Source organism: Herpailurus yagouaroundi, unplaced genomic scaffold (genome assembly GCF_014898765.1).
Source record: "Herpailurus yagouaroundi ecotype Mexico unplaced genomic scaffold, PumYag 197, whole genome shotgun sequence".
Taxonomy (NCBI): domain Eukaryota; kingdom Metazoa; phylum Chordata; class Mammalia; order Carnivora; family Felidae; genus Herpailurus; species Herpailurus yagouaroundi.
This window is the reverse complement of record NW_024412428.1, coordinates 19,592,391-19,611,450: the sequence shown is the minus strand read 5'-3', so window position 1 is coordinate 19,611,450 and position 19,060 is coordinate 19,592,391. Positions and strand designations below refer to the sequence as shown.

The following is a 19,060-nucleotide window of genomic DNA, read 5'->3' as shown; positions in this document are numbered from 1 at the left end:
AGAAGCTGTCTCATTTAATGTGAGAGGTGGGTATTATGATGCCATTTTGCAGAATCGATAAGTAAAGCTCAGAGGAATTCAGTTATGTGCTGAAGGTATATAGTTAGTACGGAAGCAATTCCTTTTTTTTTTTTTTAAGTAGGCTCCACACCCAGTGCAGTGCTTGAACTTACAACCTCGGGGTCAAGAGTCACAGGCTATACCCACTGAGCCAGCCAGGCACCCCAGGAAGCACTGACTTGCAGCCAGGCCTTTGTGCTGTCCACACCACGCCATACTGAAAGGCATTAGAAGCTGAGAAGGTGCAGTGGTTCATTTTGAGTCCATGCACTGGGTACCTGTGAAGAACTGGAAGGCTGGGTGTCAGGCATCACCTGTGACAGAGGGAAACCCACTCTGTCTCTTTCCTGGAGGGACAGGCGGGGCCACCTGCCCTGTTTCCCTGGAAGGACTTGCTGGTTTTGTCCCCATCTGTGGCCCCGTGTGCTGGGTTCCCTCGTGTCGCTCCCTGGCTTACTCTAGCAGTGCCCGGGACTCCTCTGTTGTGCCCCCACAACAATTTGGTCACAGTGCCCTCTTTCCACGGCAAACTTCTCAAGGGCAGAGAAAAAATGGGGACTGTCCCTGTACAACCCCAGACAAGCAGCCCACACCACAAAGAGGAGATGTCCTTCTACTATTACGTACTAACAGAACTCAAATGCGCCGCTTCTCTCCATCACGTAGTCGGTAGACCTCTGGGTTCGAAGGCAATTTGTTTATACCGGTAAGAAGTCAGGCTGGGAAAAATTAAAAATGATAATTAAAGGCACTGCACGTCACAGCAGTCTCTCTACATGTGATTCACCATAGCATTCCTGGTGAATGGGGGAGGACTGCGCACACGTGATGAGCCAACAGTCTGGGCTCGGCACTAAATGTCCTCGAACCCCACAGCCAAGGGGGATTTCAAGCATCCCGGGGTTCCTGACAGACACCAAGACGGTGGCAAAGAGCGTGAGCCTTGGAGTCAAGTGTTCCTGCTTCAAACCCAGCTTGGCCTCTAACTGTGGGATCTTAGGCAACCACCTTAAGCGCTTTCAGCCTTACTGTTATCTGCCAAATGGGGCTAACAATACATTCCTCGTAGGATCGCTGTGAGGACTCAGTGTAACTGTAAATGCAAAGTATATAACAGAGTATCTGGAATGCGATCTCAACAGTGTCCACTATTTTCGTTGTTATAATAGTGTATAGATATCTCCAAGGACGGAGGCCTCCTTAGCAGTAACACCAACGTCCCTACAAGGTAGAAACGAGCGTGATTACCACAGAAATGGGCAGGAAACACAGTGGCTTACCCAGGGTCACGGCTGAGTACACAGAAGAAAAATCAGTTGCAGTTCATCTTTCGTTCGTGTTGAAATGTTTAACCCATACAGGAAATATTTCTTGTGTGCTGAGTTACCCTAGCATTTTTCCTTGAGAGCGTTTTTATTTTTATTTTTATTATTTTTGTTTTTTTTTAATGTTTAGTTTTGAGAGAGAGAAAGAGAGAGAGGGAAGAGGAGAGGCAGAGAGAGAGGCAGAAACAGAATCTGAAGCAGGTTCCAGGCTCTGAGCTGTCAGCAGAGAGCCTGATGCGGGGCTTGAACCCACAGACCGCAAGATCATGACCTGAGCTGAAGTTGAATGCTCAACCGACTAAGCCAACAGGCCCCTCTTGAAAGCGTTTTTAAAAAGCAATTTAGAATAATATATTCTTAGACTTAGGAGGGCAATGTTGATAGAAGTCATGTAGCCCGACCTTTTTCCAATTTGGGAAATCTTTTTATAAGCATCCCCCTAACCCCACCACTGGCAAAGAGTGAATCAGCTTATGCTCAGATAACAGCCCTGGGGAACTCACAGCGTTGGGAGACAGCCCTTGTTAAGTTACCACCATTGTCCTTATGATCAGCTTTCTTCTGAACACTGTCAGCGTCGACATCAAAAGCCTGCACTCAGTGGGACAAGCCTCTGGGTCTCATAAGAGCTGAGCCCAGCTTGCTGGTTCTGTTCTTCATCCACAGGACCTAGCACAGGGCCTTGGAACCTAGCAGGCAAGCGAGAGGTTATTTGTTGGATGGATGGATGGATGGATGGATGGATGGAAGAAAGGAAGGAATGCCCTCTTTGGGTGCTATAGAATGAGATATATATACTTATTCCATTATCGTGCTATGGCTTAGAATCCAAAACATGCAACAATGCACTTTATCTAAATTAAGGATCTGGGGAGATGTGAAGTAAAACAATTATAGAACTGTAACTATTCTAAAACCGAAAAACTATCCCAGGCCCCAGGGTCAGAAATAAACCCTGCTTTAAAGCAAATTGCCCACTGATAATGGCAGTATGAGTAGCGGTCAGACAAAAAAAAAAAAAAAAAAAAAAAAAATTTAACAAGCCTCATTCCATTTCAAACATTAACACTAACACATGCCTAAGAGATAATTACTAAGAATTGCATTCATTTCGAAATGTCATTTTCTTTTCTTTAACTTGTAACAACCTATAGCCTATCCTCTATTTTGAACTTAATACAATGCCTAAGACCTTAATAGAAATGTATGGAATTCTGAATTGGTCACAAGGACAGACTTTTGACAGAATCTGCTTATACTTGCTGCAAACGTGCACTTGCTCATGGACAACATAGTCTCTTTCTCAAATTAAGTCGTGGGATTTATTAAGTATTGTATGTAAGAACAAGACTGTTAACAGTGCCCATATTACGCATAAACGAGTGCATGCACTTTTATTAACAATAAATAAGACAAGTTTCAATTTTATTAGGCCATATCTTGCATCGTTTCTTTTCTCTTCTGCAGAATTTCATTTGCTACACGTGTCCAGTGCCCAATGACTGATTTATTGTTTTCTCCACAGGAGGAGGGGAGAAGCATTAGGTACCTGGCACCCAGCAAACCCCGGGACGGCAGAGTTATCAGTGGAATTCCTCAAAGTGACAAAGGGCTAGATGAGGGGTTCCTTGCTGGTACAACCAGGTCACAAGCCTAAGAAGGCTTGACGGGTGTGGCTGGCTCCCTCCCCAGGGCCTGCTCTGTTTCCGATCTGGGCTTTGCTGGCCGGGGCAGTGCTTCTCCTGGCTCTCTGCAGGACCTCAGGCTCCAGGAATTTGGACCGAGTGGTAGAGACATCGCCGGCAGAGACGGCAGTTGCCAGCTTCCTCCCTGCGCTGTCTTGTGATTCAAAGCAGACTCTGCTCCACTTTTTAAAAAGGGGAGCACGTTAATGCTGGAGACCCACAAGAACAGGATCAAGCAAGGAGACACAACAGTCTGATGCAAGAGTCCGTGAGTAAGCATGGTGAACCATGGCGGGCAGGGATGTGGTCATGGGGAGCCCAGGAGCACAAGGGGTTGACTGCAGAGTGTCCTTGTGGGAGGTTATAGGAGCTGCAAGAACACTGGCACTGGGTCATTTCACAAATGACCCTGGGCTGGGACCTGCCACCTCCCAACACATACACAGAAAGACACCCCCCACACACACACATCCCACCCCTATGGTACTAAGCCATCCAAACACTATATGTGGGCTTGGCTGCAGGAAAAGTTAGTAAAGACAGGATGTTTTTCCACCTTGAACCTTTATCTGAAGTAAACACCATTGAGCCCAATGGCCTTATTTGCAAACGTATAGGAAGTGACTCCAGACGAGGCTTCTCTTGCGCCAATCCTGTCTGATACCAAAGTTAGACAACTTAGCAAAACCTGCTGCAGGCTGTACGTGTGGCATAGTCATTGAAAACACCTTGAACTTTCTCTTCGTTGCATTAATTTCCAGCTAATGCTCTGCTTCTTGGAGAGGTGCCTTTCCTTGGTAGGAGTGATATTGGTATAACTCCGCTCTCCATGAAAGTGCTCTTATTTTATGAGAATAGTTCACATCACAAGCATGTGATATTATAGGTATAGTTACCTCGTGTATCAATACCTTCATGTGCATTTCTAGCCTTGGTGTTTTATATACCACTCATGGAAGACCAGGGCTTGAGTCATGTGCTTTCCCCACGTGTTTTCTTTTCCTTTTCTTTTTTTCTTTTTTTTTAATATAGTGAATCAACAACTCCATCACAAGTGCACTCCTTAATCCCCATCTCCGATTTAACCCATCCCCCCCCACCCATCTCCCCTCTGGGAACCCTCAGTTCTCTATAGTTAAGATGCTGTTTCTTGGTTTGCCTCTCTCTCTCTCTCTCTGTTTTCCTTTGTTTGTTTGTTTGTTTGTTTCATGAATTCCACAAAGGAGTGAAATCATATGGTATTTGTCTTTCTCTGACTTATTTCACATAGCATAATACTTTCTAGCTCCATCCACGTCATTGCAAATGGCAAGATTGCATTCTTTTTGATGGCTGAATCACATTCCATTGTGTGGTATTTATGTGTACGTGTGTGTGTGTTTGTATCTGTCACATCTTCTTTATCCATTCATCAATTGATGGACACTTGCCCAGGTGTTTTCTTCAATGGTTCCCTGAGTGCCCTAAACCTCATCCTCTCTGTATTTGAAAGACAGTGACAGCCACCTTGGAAAACTGTTGTAATGATTAACTGAGAAAACACAAAGTCCTTTGTAACATACTGTATATTTTTTTATTTTTGTTGATGATCATTATACATAATAGGTATGGCACAGCTACAAGCTGGCTAAATGCCATGAAATATGAGTCAAGTACTTCTTACATGTCTTCTCCAACTCAATGGTTTGCTTCTGACCAGACCAGGACCTTGCCCAAGGTCATATATTTAGTAAGTGACGACAAAGCCTCAGCTCACAGTGTAGCCTCCCGGCCCATATTTCTAATGCGGACACAACAGGATGCAGTAGAGGAGCAGGGGGCGGGTGGGCCGGGGTTGGTAGGCAGGGAGGGAGGGGGTGCTGCAGGCACCCCCTCCCTCGGCCATTGCCAGTCCTGAACACAGACCAGTTCTCTGCGGGGTGGGACTTTCTGCCTCACCCTGGTCTCTTCCGTCTACACTGCAGGAAGATTCCCTGCCTCCATGCAGCCAGCCCTGTTCACGCTCTTCCTGCTTCACACCTGGCTCCATGGAGGACAGGGTGACCTCCGTGAGGACCTGACCTTGCTGAAGACCGAGCTTGCGCTTCGCCTCTACCAGGGTGCAGTGGCCCCTAGAAATGAAACCAACATTGTCATTTCTCCCGCTGGAGTGTCCCTTGCTCTGGAAATCCTGCAGTTTGGAGCCCAAGGGAACACCGGCCGGCAGCTGGCCGAGGCCCTGGGTTACACCGTCCATGGTAAGAGGGCTGCTCGTGCCCCTGTTTGCTCTGCTGCTCCCACTCAGGCTGCCTCAGGAGGTGGGGTGTTCCCGAATCCAGTGGCTGGTGCTGGGTGACCACCAGTGGAGAAGGGTGACCGCCTGGCAAGAATGCAGCAGACGGCATTCGGACTTCGCACTGTAGTCCCCATGATGATCTTTGAGTTTCTCTTCTAAACTTAGGTTCCATGCCAATTTTTCTTATATATATTTTTAATGTTTTTATTTATTTTTGAGAGAGAGACAGACAGAGCACAAGTGGGGGGAGGGGCAGAGAGAGGGAGACATAGAATCCGTAGCAGGCTCCAGGCTCTGAGCCCAACACACAGGGCTCGAACTCATGGAGCGTAAGATCATGATCTGAACCAAAGTTGGACGTTTAACCGACTGAGCCATCCAGGGGCCCCTCCATGGCAGTTTTTCCAATTTCATGTCACAAGCCCTTCTGCAGTGCCTACCAGGTGCCAGGAAATGTCCGAAGCACCTTCCAAGTAGTAATTTAATTGTTACGACAACAAAATTGCCATTATGTCTTCTGATGCTCAGAGAAACCACATACAATTGCTAGCCCTGGATATGTGATGGAATTATATCATCATCCCTATTTTATTTTTTTAAGTTTATTTATTTTGACAGAGAGACATAGAGAGCAAGCAGGGGAGGGGCAGAGAGAGAGGGAGAGAGAATCTCAAGCAGGCTCCACACTGTCAGCGAGGAGTCCGACACGGGGCTCAAACCCACAAACTGTGAAATCATGACCTGAGCTGAAACCAAGAGTCAGACGCTTAACCAACTGAACCACCCAGGCTCTCCCATCCCTATTTTATAGATGAGCCAATAGGCACAGAGAGTTTACACGACTTGCCCAAGGTCACATAGCTAGTAAGTTGCAGATTTGGGACTCAAGCTCAGGTTGAGGTCAGCCAGGTTGAGGTCAACCTAGCTTGCACTCAGGGCGTCCGGCTCAAAACCTGGCCTCGGAACCAACCTACCAACTCCATGCGAACACACACACTCATGCACATCGCTTTTCCTTCTCTATCTTAGAATAAGATACCAATAAAAAAGGATGGGCATTAGCCTTGTATAAATCAATATGTTTTAGGAAATCCAAGAACGAATACCAACACAGTGCTGGTGAGAGCTTCCTTTGAGCTAGAAGCTCGGGGTGGCAGGTAAAGGTTAATGCTGAAGACGCCAGGTCACAAGGCACCAGTCATGCGTCCAGTTCCCCACGCCCCATCCACATCCTGTCCCCTGCCCAAACAACTCTCGTGACCCTGCTGGCCGGCTTGATTTTTCTCAGCAAGAATATCACAGAAATGCATATATCCCTGGTCTTCTTCTTCAGCCACATGAGATCGGCTGCAGTACTGATTCAAGAACTCAGTTCTTGAATGATGCGGTTCAAGAACTCAGCATCCAGACAGATAAGGAAAGCTCTGAACGCGAGCAGGTCAGTCTCACAGGAACGATGCACACAGAAAGACACCCTCGTGCAGTGCAGCAAGTGTATTTATGTGACATAAATTAGCACAGGGCAGGGAATGATTTATTCCACTGGCTGAACAGAAAGACGCCCCGGAAGACATGCCATCTGAGCCGGGTCATGAAGAACAAATAGGCGTGTGAAAGAGAGACAGGCATTTCTGCCTTACAAGAGAGACTCACAAAAGTCACAACTGGGGGGAAAGTGAGAAATGCAAGTGTGGCTATCCTCCAGAGAAAGGGAACTGGTTCCAGTTGATTCTTTGTTGTCAGGTATAGTCAGGGTCCCTGGCTAACCGAATATGATGATTAACAGGGTTTCCATGGACCCCATTTGAGAATTACCAAATGTGAGGAATGCTTAGCAGTCAAACTCTGTGGAACATGATCCCACCATTTTTCTTACTCATAAACTGCTTTGTTATCTCATAGAACCGTGGTTCATTATTATGAACAGGGATGTGCAACTTCCAGAGTTCCAGTTAAGAGAGTACCCCCGTAGTCTGGTTTGACCCAACATAGCTCAGAGAATCATGTGCACTGTTTAAAACAACCCAGCAGTGCCCGCTACCTGCCTAGGTCCAGCCTTCCTTTCAAAAGTCAATACAGACCAGTAAAATGTATACAAAGCAGGATCCAAAGCAACGCCAGGGTCTTGAGGCATCTTTCCGGTTTAATCAACAGGAAGACCTATCCACATCTGCAGTGGGACACATCAGCACTGTGTTGTTCTCCCTGTGTTTCCAGCCAATACGTGACAACCAGAAGCTTTGCTAGGGTTCCCACCTGCGGGTCAGACAGGCACAGCATGAGACTCAGAACAGACCCCAGGGGTATCTATAAGGATCACCGCACAAGACACAATTTCCTGATGTTCCAAGTTCTAAGGAGTTCTGGTGCTTTTCCTAGGTAAATTGATGAGGAACACTTTAAGCTTTCCAACTTTCTATTAAGCATAAGAATAATGCTAGGAACAGAGGCCTCAGAAATGAAGGTAGCCTGGTTCTTGGGAAAGAGTTCTGTTTGATGATAATATGAATTTCACTTTTACGGTTATTATGGCATTTGATCCTCATAGAAACCACATACATTAATGAATAACCCCAATTTTACAAATGAGACAAGAGGCTAACAGTTTGGCAAGACTCTGCAGGTGGAAGAGACAGGAGTCAGGTCCCAGATTCTCTGACCCCAAATCCCATGTTCTTTCCAAAATTCCTTCATCCTACTCTAAGTCACTGAGCAGAAGCATAAAGGTATAAGGACATTGTCTTTTCTATTTTTCATCAGAGATATCCTCATTATTCCCGCAGCTCAACCAAACCCTCTGACATCATCCTCAACTTAGGCCTCTTGTAATTCTCAGGCAAGTAAAACATTAGCATCGCTGTTTGTAGTTTGAGAATTTTATAGTGATGAACTTTACAAAGTCAGATTCAGTGTCACGTTCAGGAAGCTCAGTTCAACACATTGATTCAAAAGGAAGGCGCTCTCCACACTGGGCTCACAAATGAGTTAGAAGGCTCAGCCGCAGCAAGAGAAATTCATGAGAAAACATCATGTCTTCTTCTAGCACTTTCCTCCCACTCTGTGCACATCCCAGGGACCTTCTCCTCAACCTTCCACACCGCCCTCATCACAGTGCTGATGGAGTGCAGCACCCAAGGGTTTTCTTCTTTCTGCTTCCTTTCTTCCCAGACCCTTGTAAGATCTACCTGACCAGCCCTCCAGCAAGAAAGACGCTCTCTGGCGGGGCAGGGAGAGGAATTAAGCCAGCGGTGACAGGTTCCTCTTTCCAAGGCTGCTGGGGAGGAACAGTCTGTAGCCTGTCATCCCTCAAAGAACAGCTGGTCCCCTGGCCCAGATTGGGTGAGAGGGCAGAAGGGAGGTCACGCTACACTATGGACCGGTGAAATATCTCACTTCGTTCCTGCAAGATGGTCAACATTTTACAGAGACATGATTCTATAAATACATATGACCTTCCTCAGTAGAGGAAAACCTGACAAGAAGTATTATTTTCATCCATTTCTTTGCTCATTAAAATAAAAGCAAAGGAGTCAGGCTGCAAATCATGAGATATACAACCCGAGTCTGTTTTTTACAGTCGTGGATTCTAAGAAGCAGCTTTGGTAGTGAAAGTTTTCTGGGCAAGTGAAATCTGTCCACAGCTGTGGGCTGCAGCCCGGTGGCTGGGCGCCCCGGCCAGGGTGTATTGGGGGCATCTGTGCCCCTTCAGAGAAGTTTTGCCAGGCAACTTGGGGCTCTGCTGCTGTCCCCTGAGCGGGCCTCTGAGACATGAAGGGTGTTGGAGTGGATGGGCCCCAAGCCAGGTCAGAGATCCATTCCAACAGGTGCCCTGGGCGAGGGACAGGACAGTGCAGGAAGAAGGGACAAAGTGTGGGGGTAGATTTGTGGATAACCACAGAGCTGTGCCTAAGAGGAAGGAGAGGCAAGGAGGAGCAGGGAAGGGCCATGTTCCAGAGGCAGCCTGCACAGGAAGGGGACCTGACTGCTGGAAATGCCCAGCTTCCATGTGTCAGGAGAAAGAAGCTTGGGATGCTCAGCTGTGCCCTGACTCACCAGTGGGCGAGAGGCCCTGCTCCAGCTCCAGATTTTCTCCTAGGGGAGAATAAAAGCCACAGATTGTAAACACTATCTTGAAAAAGAAGTCCACTATTGATTATGGAGAGAAGGAAGAAATCTCCTGTGTAAGTAGTAAATATAAGTCCAGCCAACCCCCGCCCCAAGAAGGTGGAAACTATTGACTCTCTCAGATGCTTATTATTTCCTCAACATTCTTCTAGGTTCTTGGTGACATTAATAGCACAAGCTGTCCGCTGGGTCTCAGGGAGCAGGGGGATGGGAGGCGCTCTTACCTTTCCTCTGTGTTCCTCGAATCGATAGCATAGTTCTGAAAAAGGCCACATCTGAATGTCCCTCAGGCTTATGACATGCAGTTGTGGGAACGGATGTAAGGCCCTGAACAAGATACAGTGACAATTGGTCTGTCACTGTTATTTATGACATTCCCCATAAATCGATTGACTTCTTAAATATTTGAAGCCCCCTCATCCTGCACACCAGACCCGCAGTTTTGCCAGCTCTCTGTATTCTAGTGCCCTCAACATCTCTGTCTCAAGAAGTGAAGGAGGAATAGCCTCTGGGATATTGGTGGTATTTTTCTATTTGACTTCATCACAGCCTGATTTCTTTCTGATCTTGCATGGCTTCCCCCCACCTCTCAGCTCTTAATCTATGATTCGGGATAATTCCTGAGCAATTGAGTTCTGATTTATCCAAATTGGCTGTAACTGGTAGATGAGCCTTGTGAAACAAGAGTGGTACCTGCCGGGGCCCCATTTCAGTGCGATGTGCAAAGAGAGACAGGGCGAACTCCTTACTTACGCTCACCGCTGTCAATTTATCCCAACACCTTTTTCACAGACCAGAGGGTGAAACAGTTCTTACACACTGTTTACGCCACCCTGCCCAACTCCGGACGAGGCACTAAAATGGAGCTGGCCTGCACTCTTTTCGTGCAAGCAGGAACGCCCCTCTCCCCCTGCTTTGTGGAACAGATCTCCCAGTGGGCCAACAGCAGCCTGGAGCCAGCCAACCTCAGGGAACCCAACAGCACCAGCATCGGGGTCAACGAATGGGCCTCCAGGCAGATGGCAGGTAAAAGAAACCATCCAGTTTAGTGAGGCTGATTTCAGAGCGCTATAAACACAGATACCAAGCATTGCTGGTCAGAAGCCACATGGGTGGAGACTCAGGCCACCCTCGATTGCAACAGAAGTCTGTCCTCTTGGGAGACCCTACCCTTAAGTGCGGTGCTCTATGAAGCAAGCAAAGCTGACCTTTGGCCCCCTCTGCCCATCCCCCACCCACCCACACAGCAGGGGGCTCTTCAGAGCCTCCCACCTCCAGGGGAGCCCTGCAGGCTTTGTTCTGTGCACCTGTTCCCCTCAGGGGAATCCCCCCCACCGAGCTCTGCTGTCACCTACAATTAACACCCTGCGACAGCAAAATGCAGTGGGAGCCAGAAAACTTCTTGGAATTTAGCTTCAGGAAATGATTCAAGGGAAGAAAAAGTTATATATAATAAGATGCTTAGCCCAGGGTTAGGGTTACCGAAGAAAAAGACTTAGAAATAACTTAACCCCCCAGCCATTAGGAATGATCCCATTAATTACAGCTCCCGCATATCATGTAGTTGTAATTATTAAAGGTGGTGAAAATCTATTACACTCACTGGGGTTCCATTTATTGACTTATAGCGTTTTTCCTAAGTGCTCTGTGTTCATTATGTCTGTTCACCCTCACAGTTGTCCTAGGAGATAGGTGCTGTTACTAGTGACTTGTTCACAGATAGAGGAACTGAGGCACGGAGAGCTACGCCTGCTGCCCTGGGGCCCAGGATCCCTTAGAGCCAGGATCCTAAGTCAGCCGGTCTGCCTCTGGCATCCTTGAACATTACAAAGGCTACACAGAAACAGGGAGAATGTTTAAGACCCAGTGTTGTTTAAAACACAGAATAGAAGGTGATGTGTACTTTATGACTGAACTGAGAACAACATGTGGGTGGCCAAGGAGCACAGAGCTGCAGCGCAAATACGAAGATGTTCATTGATAGCTCAGTCGTCTCCAGCGTTTCATAATGTCTTCCCAGTTTACTTAAAAAATGTTTAATTCCCTGTCTCGGCTCTTTGTGCTGCTGGGGTAGGGGCGTGGGGAGGGGGGGCGGTTAGGCAAAGCCACACAGTTAGCTGCCGTCAACCCTCTGGGGTGAGTGTCCTCCACAGAAGAGGGGCAGCCAGGAAGAGCCTGAAGCTCTGGGGCCAGGCCGCTTGGGTTCAAACCCAAGGTTTCTGTCTTGAGCAGCCGGGCGGATGGTGGCTTTGCCACTCACAAGTGTGTGACCTGGGACAGCTTCTCCAAGCCTTGGTGCCCCAATCTGTAAAATCAGGAATAACAACAGAACTGGTCAGAGGAGTCAGTGAGGGTTTGTTCAAGCATTTAGAACAGAGCCTGGCACAATGTGTGTTTTTATTAATAAAGGGCTGGGGCAGTAGTCAGCCTGCCCTCTTCTCTCTGGTAATGCGTGGAATCTCAAGAGCATGCCCTGGATGTTGCTGTCTAAGCAAAGGCTCTGTCAGGGATGAGGCCCAGCAGCTGGGGTAGCGGGATTTGCAGGAAGGGTGGGAGGGACACAGCGCAGTGGCCCCCACCACAGCGCCCTGTGCCTCCCAGGAGTCCACCTGAGCAGTGCGTGTCTAACAGCCCTAGGAAATAGCCGCTTCAGACAACCTGCTCGGAAAAGGATAAAAGCACGGTCTTCAACGACAGCTAGTTATAGACACCACGGTTCTGCAGGTGCAAACCCACCCTCGGGGATGCCCCAGCACCCTCCAGGGCAGGTGCACGGGTCTCAGCCGCACGATGGCTCTCCTGCTTGCAGGTGACAACCCGGGTGGCCTGACATGGGAGCGCGGTGGCGGTGCATTTCCCCAGCTGGCACTTGTGAGCACCATGTCCTTCCAGAGCACTTGGCGGCAGAGATTCTCCTCCAGGGACACTCAGCTCCTGCCTTTCACCTGTGCCCCGGGCCTCGTCCTCCAAGTCCCCATGATGTACCAAATGGCCGAGGTCAACTACGGTGAGCTCCTTCCCACCTGTGGGCCCTCTTAAGTGACGGGAACAAGGGAACAATGTGGGCGGAGAGAGGGGGGCCACGTCTGCTCTAGAAGGACCCGCGGAGTGTCTCAGCCTTCCCTCTGCAGTGAGATGTGTGTGCAGTAAGGAGCGCCCCAGGGGCCCGAGGACCCAGAGAGGAGGGTGAGGAAGCAGAGGGGGAAGAGAAATCCAATCTCACGCTTGACATTTCCCTCTGCACCTAGTAAGAGGTGTTAGTGTAAAACCAAAACTGTTTGAAGGGAACCACCCCACCCTCGGCAGGCAACCGCATAAAATGAATAGCCACTTGGTGCTAAGAAAGGGCAAAAGATGGAGAGTTCAGTTTAGATGGCTCTCGAGAGGGCGCCCACGCGGGCTTGACATTGTCCTTCCGCCTTGCCTGGATGGTTGCTCATCCCGGCCCCTTGAGGGTGCAGGTGCCCTGAGTGCGGGCCAGCGAGCACCAGGGGAGAGGGGGCCCGGCCCCGAAGGCTGGCTCCAGGTGTGGGCACCGCCGTGGGGCCCCCACAAGGCAAGGGGAGAAGGGAGCCGGCCACCTGTCCCCACACACCTCTCTCACAGCCCTCGTTTGCAGGCTCAGCCTTTGCAGCTGTGGGATTAATTCTGTTCTCACGCAGGGAAAAGTCGCTGAGACTTAAAACAGTGTTTCAGGAACTCTGGCACTTAGAAAACTCACAACCTTCCTGCTTCAATTTCACGCAGGACATGTTGTGAGTGCTTTTATTCGTTTGTTTGTCCTGCCAGTAACTATTAACTGAGGTCAAGTAAGGGGAGAGTAGAGGAAGGTCAATTGGATATGTAAATATATATTTATGACTATTATACTTCTTGTGCCTAATGTTTTCCTGTCGCTGCTATGACTCATGCTGGTTGATCTGTCAGCTGCGTAACACTTCCCAATTTTATATGATACCTGGGTTCAGAGCTTTTGTTGAAAGAAAGATCTGGCTCGGGGCGCCTGGGTGGCACAGTCGGTTAAGCGTCCGACTTCAGCCAGGTCACGATCTCGCAGTCCGTGAGTTCGAGCCCCGCGTCGGGCTCTGTGCTGATGGCTCAGAGCCTGGAGCCTGTTTCCGATTCTGTGTCTCCCTCTCTCTCTGCCCCTCCCCCGTTCATGCTCTGTCTCTCTCTGTCCCAAAAATAAAAAAATAAACGTCGGAAAAAAAAAAATTAAAAAAAAAAAAAGATCTGGCTCAAAGAGCCTGGGTCCCCACATGGTCACAAAAGGCCAGGATTGGAATGGCTTCCCCTTCAAGACAGTAGATGGCTCTCCCACGTGCCATCATCCCCACTCTGTCCAGCCGATGCAAGCCCTGTGAAGGTATCATTAGAAATTCTAGGTCCTGGGGCGCCCGGATGGCTCAGTCTGTTAAGCGGCCGACTTCGGCTCAGGTCATGATCTCGCGGTCCGTGAGTTCGAGCCCTGCGTCGGGCTCTGTGCTGACAGCTCAGAGCCTGGAGCCTGTTTCGGATTCTGTGTCTCCCTCTCTCTGACCCTCCCCTGTTCATGCTCTGTCTCTGTCTCAAAAATAAATAAACGTTTAAAAAAAAAGAGTTTAAAAAAAAAATAAGAAATTCTAGGTCCTAAGATCAGAAAAGGTGACTAACAGTCTTTGGCCTCGAACTGCTTCCTGAAGGTGAGGTAGACAGCCTGTTAATAAAACGTACGGTTCCCAGTTCTGTGAGCTGGCCCTTCCCAGGGTCTGGCACTGTTTAGTTCCCTGTCTCCTGGGACAGAACTAATAATGCCCCATCCACTGAACCCCCAGGCCAGTTCCAGGACCCTGCAGGCCATCAGGTGGGGGTGCTGGAGCTGCCTTACCTGGGAAACACAGTGAGTCTGCTGTTGGTTCTGCCGCGTGACAAAGACACCCCGCTGAGCCACGTTGAGCCACACCTCACAGCCAGCATCATCCACATCTGGACCTCCAGCCTCAGGCGAGCCAGAATGGACGTGTTCCTGCCCAGGTAAGTGGCTGTGTCATCCTTCCGGGGTGCTCTGCAGCCTAATCCTGTTGGCCAGGCCTGGATCAGAGAACCCAGGTGGTCGGACTCTGGGGTCTGTCCTTAACCACTGGGCCAACTTGTCTAATGTGCCCTGAGAGGTTAGGCCAAGGGGGAGTTACCCTAGAGTGTGGGTCCAGGTCAGAGTCTCTGCTGACTAGTTCATGATGCAGACGGAACAGAGTTAATTTCCTGGGTCTTCTCAAGAGAAGATATTCTGTGTTCACTGGGCCAGACTGCAGGCTCCAGGCCTCATGCCACAACCAGTTCTCTGAACAGGGAAAGAAAAGCCATGAAGTTACCTTGGAGGAATGTGCCCCAAATCTTATCACATCCTAAGAGTATACAACTGTCATTTTTCCAAAACCAAAGAGGCAAGGTAGTTTATGTAATTGAGCAAATAACCAAGATAATTCTGACTGGAAGGCAAATTAAAGCATAAAAATTCAAGACTTTTAGTCTCTATGCTGAAGGTTCTCATTCTTTGTAAATAGAGGTGAGCCATTCTTTGAGAAAATCCAATAGGTGCAAATGCAAATTGTCAAAAAGTTAAATGATGGTTCTAGATTTTGCTTTTCCAAAGCAAAACCTACTTGCAAGACTCATTACTTTACAAAGAATTCCTTTTTGAACTTCGTTAAGTGACAAGCTTCTCTGGCACATTTGAAACCAGAGTAAACCTGTAATTAATTTGTAGACCAGCATTAAGTGAGAAATGTTATCCCAGGGCTCAGTATGTGGATTCTTCATGCTCCTTCCTGCTGGCTGCCACCACCTGCTCTGTTGACCAGGCCCTCAGCAGCACTGAGCCAGGGGCCTTGGCAGAGCTCTTTTGAGCAGTTAAAAATAAGTCCAGACACTGAAATAAAAACACACAAGGAGAGACCCAGTGAGTTAAGGGCCAAGGTCTAGAGTGGGATTTGGCATAACCAGAAGGTGAACGTAACTCTATGATAAAGTTTATGTCTCTCCAAACCAAATGCTTGGACCTCAAATGAAGGCACAAAGACAAGAAATTTCAACAGATCTCTCTGGCATGGAAAAGAAGCAACCTTCATCTTTCTGTCATATTTGAGAGAAGCTCAGCGAAGGAAGAGAAGCTTTCAATGTCAAAAGTAGGGAGACAGTGTGACCTGGTGTAGGAAATTTGTCGGAATCTTTTCAGAATTAGGAGACAGATGGCTGGCCTCATTCTGGAGCAGCTGCTGTAAGGAAGAGTCCCCAGGAAAGTGCCCAGCTCGTTTGCGAGTCCTCCGCTGTCTCTGATGCCACCTGTAGAGCTCGCAGCGTTGAGGAATGATGCCGAAAGACCCAGAAGACGGGGATGGGATGGGAAGGCAAAGATCATAGTAACACAGCATCAGTTAACACTTGTTAAAAAAATGTTTGGTTACCATAATTTATCTCCCTAATGCTATCAAGCCTGACATCCAAGAAGGATAGAAGGTATTAGGAAAATGAGGCTGTTTCACAAAGCCAAACTCACCAAGCAAAGAAACCAGCTTCAAAATCCTTTAAGGAATAAATAGAGAAAGAATTTCAACTATCTTAGGTCTAAATCTGGGTACAAAACTTTGGACCGTGGTCGACCAGGTCAACTTTTGGGCAAGAATTTACCTCTAGTTCTGCAACTCATTCATTCCTCATTTAATATGATCTGCTTTATAGTTACCCTGCATTTTTCATTTAGCAAGAGCAAACACTTTTGCACACTGTGGGTAGTGGTGCAAATATCGTGTGGCAGTGAGGTGAGCCTTAGGATTAAGCTTCACCAACGGTGTATCCATAGATTCTGGATGAATTATGATATCTAGCTTCTGAGGTAATATTTTATTTATGAAGAAGTGAAATAAAATGTATGGGGACAATTAGTCTTCATTAGGGACCTTAGCATACCAAAAGAATAATCAAGAAAGCCAACGATGAGTGTTAACAAGGGTCATTTATATCCATAATAATGTAACGCCTCACAAGAAAGACTAATAATGTCAAATATATATTTGTTTAATGAATAAAACGCTTGGTTATTAGATCAACATAGTAGGATGCTAAGCATGAGCATTTTTTTCTCATAATAGAAGTGATGTATTTTTTTATTGAAGTATAACTAATGTATAGTGTTATATTAGTTTCGGGTGTACAGTATAACAAATCAGCAATTCTCTACATTTACTCAGTGCTCATTGTAAGTGTACTTTTAATCCCCTTTATCTATTTCACCCATCCACCCCCCCAACCCCCCACTTCCCCTCTGGCAACTGCCAGCGTGTTCTCTGTACTTCAGAGTCTGGTTTTTGTGCGTGTCTCTTTTTCTCCTTGTTTGTTTGTTTATAAGTATCTTAAAAATCCATCAGATCTCATATATTCAGAAGTTTTGGGCTTCCTTTCCAAGAGCTACTGATCATCGTCATGTGTGGATTGTGCTTTTCTATGGGTATTTTCTTTTTTTTTTTTTTAATGAAGGTACAATTCACATAACCATAAAATTGTTTCAAAGTGTACAGTTCAGAGGTTTTTAGTATATTGGCAAAGTTGTGCAACCATCACGACTATCAAATTCCAGAACATTTTCATCACCTCAAAAAGAAACTCCATACCCATTAGCAGTCACTCCACATTCCTTCTCCTCACTACTCCTAGGCAACCACTAATCTACTTTCTCTCAGTGGATTTGTCTATACTACTCTACCTTTCACATAAATGAAATCATACCACATGTAGCCCTTCTGTGTCTAGCTGTTCTCACTTAGCACGATGTCGTCAAGGTCCGTCCTTATCAGAGTATGTATCAATACTTCATTCTTTTTTATGGCTGAATAATTTTCCATTGTATGAATATACTACATTCTACTTATCCATTAATCAGTTTATAGACATTTAAGAGCCTGGAAACTTTTTGCTTGTTTTCACTTTTTGGGTCCTATAAAATTTTCATGTGCACACTTTTTTATGATATATATTTTCAATGATCTTGGTTATATACCTAGGAATGAAAATCCTGGGTCATGTGTTAACTCTACACTTTACATTTTGAGGACCTACCAGACAGTTTTCCAAGGGGCTGCACCATTTTACATTCCCACCAGCAATCCAAGAGGTTCCAGTTTCTCCATACCCTTGTCAACACTTGTTATTGTCCATTTTTTCTCATAAGTCCCTCTTCATGGTTAATGGTACAGACTTTCAGTTTGGTGTGATGCAAAAGTTCCAGAATGGTGGAAAGATAACAGTGGTGGTTGGACAGCAATGTGGATATTCTTAAGGCCATTGAATTATGCACTTAAAATGGTTATGTTGTGTATATTTTACTACAATCTTGTTTTGAATTGTGGAGTGAAAGAAGGTGGGGAGAAGACAAAGACTGGCTTCCCAAATTTGGGTTAAAAAGTAGCGTTGTTATAAAGCTTACATTTAGGAAGTATATAGTTATTCTTAGTTACATTACCTGGGAAGACATCGCCTCCTCTGCCCTCCAGCAATGCCATCCTCTGTGTTTTGGCTTCTCGGTCAGGCTGGAGGCAAGATGGATGCAACCTATCTGACCCCACAACAGTAGCAACAACCACAGGAGAAGAAAACCCCCATCTTTTTTATTGTAGCCATCCTAGTTGGTGTGAGGTGGTTTCTCATTGTGACTTCCATTTGCATTTCTCTAATGACCGATGACGTCAAGCATATTGTCATGTGCTTGTTGAACATTTACATATCTCTTTTGAAGAAATATCTATTTGAATCTTTTCTCCATTTTTAAATAGGTTGTCTTTTTATTGTTGAGTTGTCATGGTGCTTTATATATTCTGGTTATTAGTCCTTTATCAGATATATAATTTGCAAATATTTTCTCCCATTTCATGGATCGTCTTTTTACTTTATTGAGGATGTCCTTTGTTTTTTTTTTCAATATATGAAGTTTATTGTCAAATTGGTTTCCATACAACACCCAGTACTTATCCCAAAAGGTGCCCTCCTCAAGACCCATCACCCACCCTCCCTTCCCTTCCACCCCCCATCAACCCTCAGTTTGTTCTCAGTTTTTAAGAGTCTCTTATGCTTTGGCTCTCTTCCACTATAACCATTGAGGATGTCCTTTGAAGTACAAAAGCTTTTAATTTTAATGAAGTTCAGTTAATTTATTTTTTCTTTTGTTTCTTATGCTTCTTTTAATGTCATATCTAAGAAACCATTGTTTAACCAAGATCACAAAGATCTATGTCTGTGTTTTTTCTAGCAATTTTATAGCCTTAGCTCTTATATTTAGGTCTCTGACTCATTTTGAATTAATTTTTGTATGTATAATGAGGCAGAGGTCCAATTTCATTCTTTGCATGTGGTTATCCAGTTGTCCCAGCATGATTTTTTTTCTTCCAAGATTTTATTTAAATTCAAGTTAGTTAACGTGTAGTGTAGTATTGGTTTCAGGAGGAGAATTTAGTGATTCATCACTTACATATAATACCCAATGTTCATCCCAACAAGTGCTCTCCTTATTGTGTATCACCCCATGTAGCCCATCCCCCCAACCACCTCCCCTCTAGGAACCC

At 46.4% G+C, this 19,060-nt stretch overlaps 1 protein-coding gene and 1 long non-coding RNA gene across 3 annotated transcripts in view; one reads left to right on the top strand and one right to left on the bottom strand.

Annotated features, from left to right (window-relative positions):
* Nucleotides 1-3,045: 3,045 nt before the first annotated feature.
* Nucleotides 3,046-19,060, top strand: part of SERPINE3 (serpin family E member 3) — a 34,810-nt gene continuing 18,795 nt past the window's right edge. Inside the window, exons 1-5 of one of the 2 annotated variants that reach the window (XM_040448342.1) lie at nucleotides 3,046-3,338; nucleotides 5,035-5,307; nucleotides 10,263-10,496; nucleotides 12,280-12,477; nucleotides 14,285-14,483. In XM_040448342.1, the coding sequence (XP_040304276.1) occupies nucleotides 5,052-5,307; nucleotides 10,263-10,496; nucleotides 12,280-12,477; nucleotides 14,285-14,483 (887 nt within the window). In that variant the 5' untranslated portion in view covers nucleotides 3,046-3,338; nucleotides 5,035-5,051. Of the gene's footprint in view, nucleotides 3,343-5,034; nucleotides 5,308-10,262; nucleotides 10,497-12,279; nucleotides 12,478-14,284; nucleotides 14,484-19,060 lie in introns of both variants that reach the window. The other variant, XM_040448341.1, reaches the window with a different exon arrangement.
* On the bottom strand, nucleotides 6,141-16,703 carry LOC121012915 (uncharacterized). The gene is made up of 3 exons (XR_005782400.1): nucleotides 14,642-16,703; nucleotides 14,338-14,540; nucleotides 6,141-9,797 (listed from the first exon to the last, which is right to left on the bottom strand). It is a non-coding gene; the product is annotated as an uncharacterized LOC121012915 (long non-coding RNA).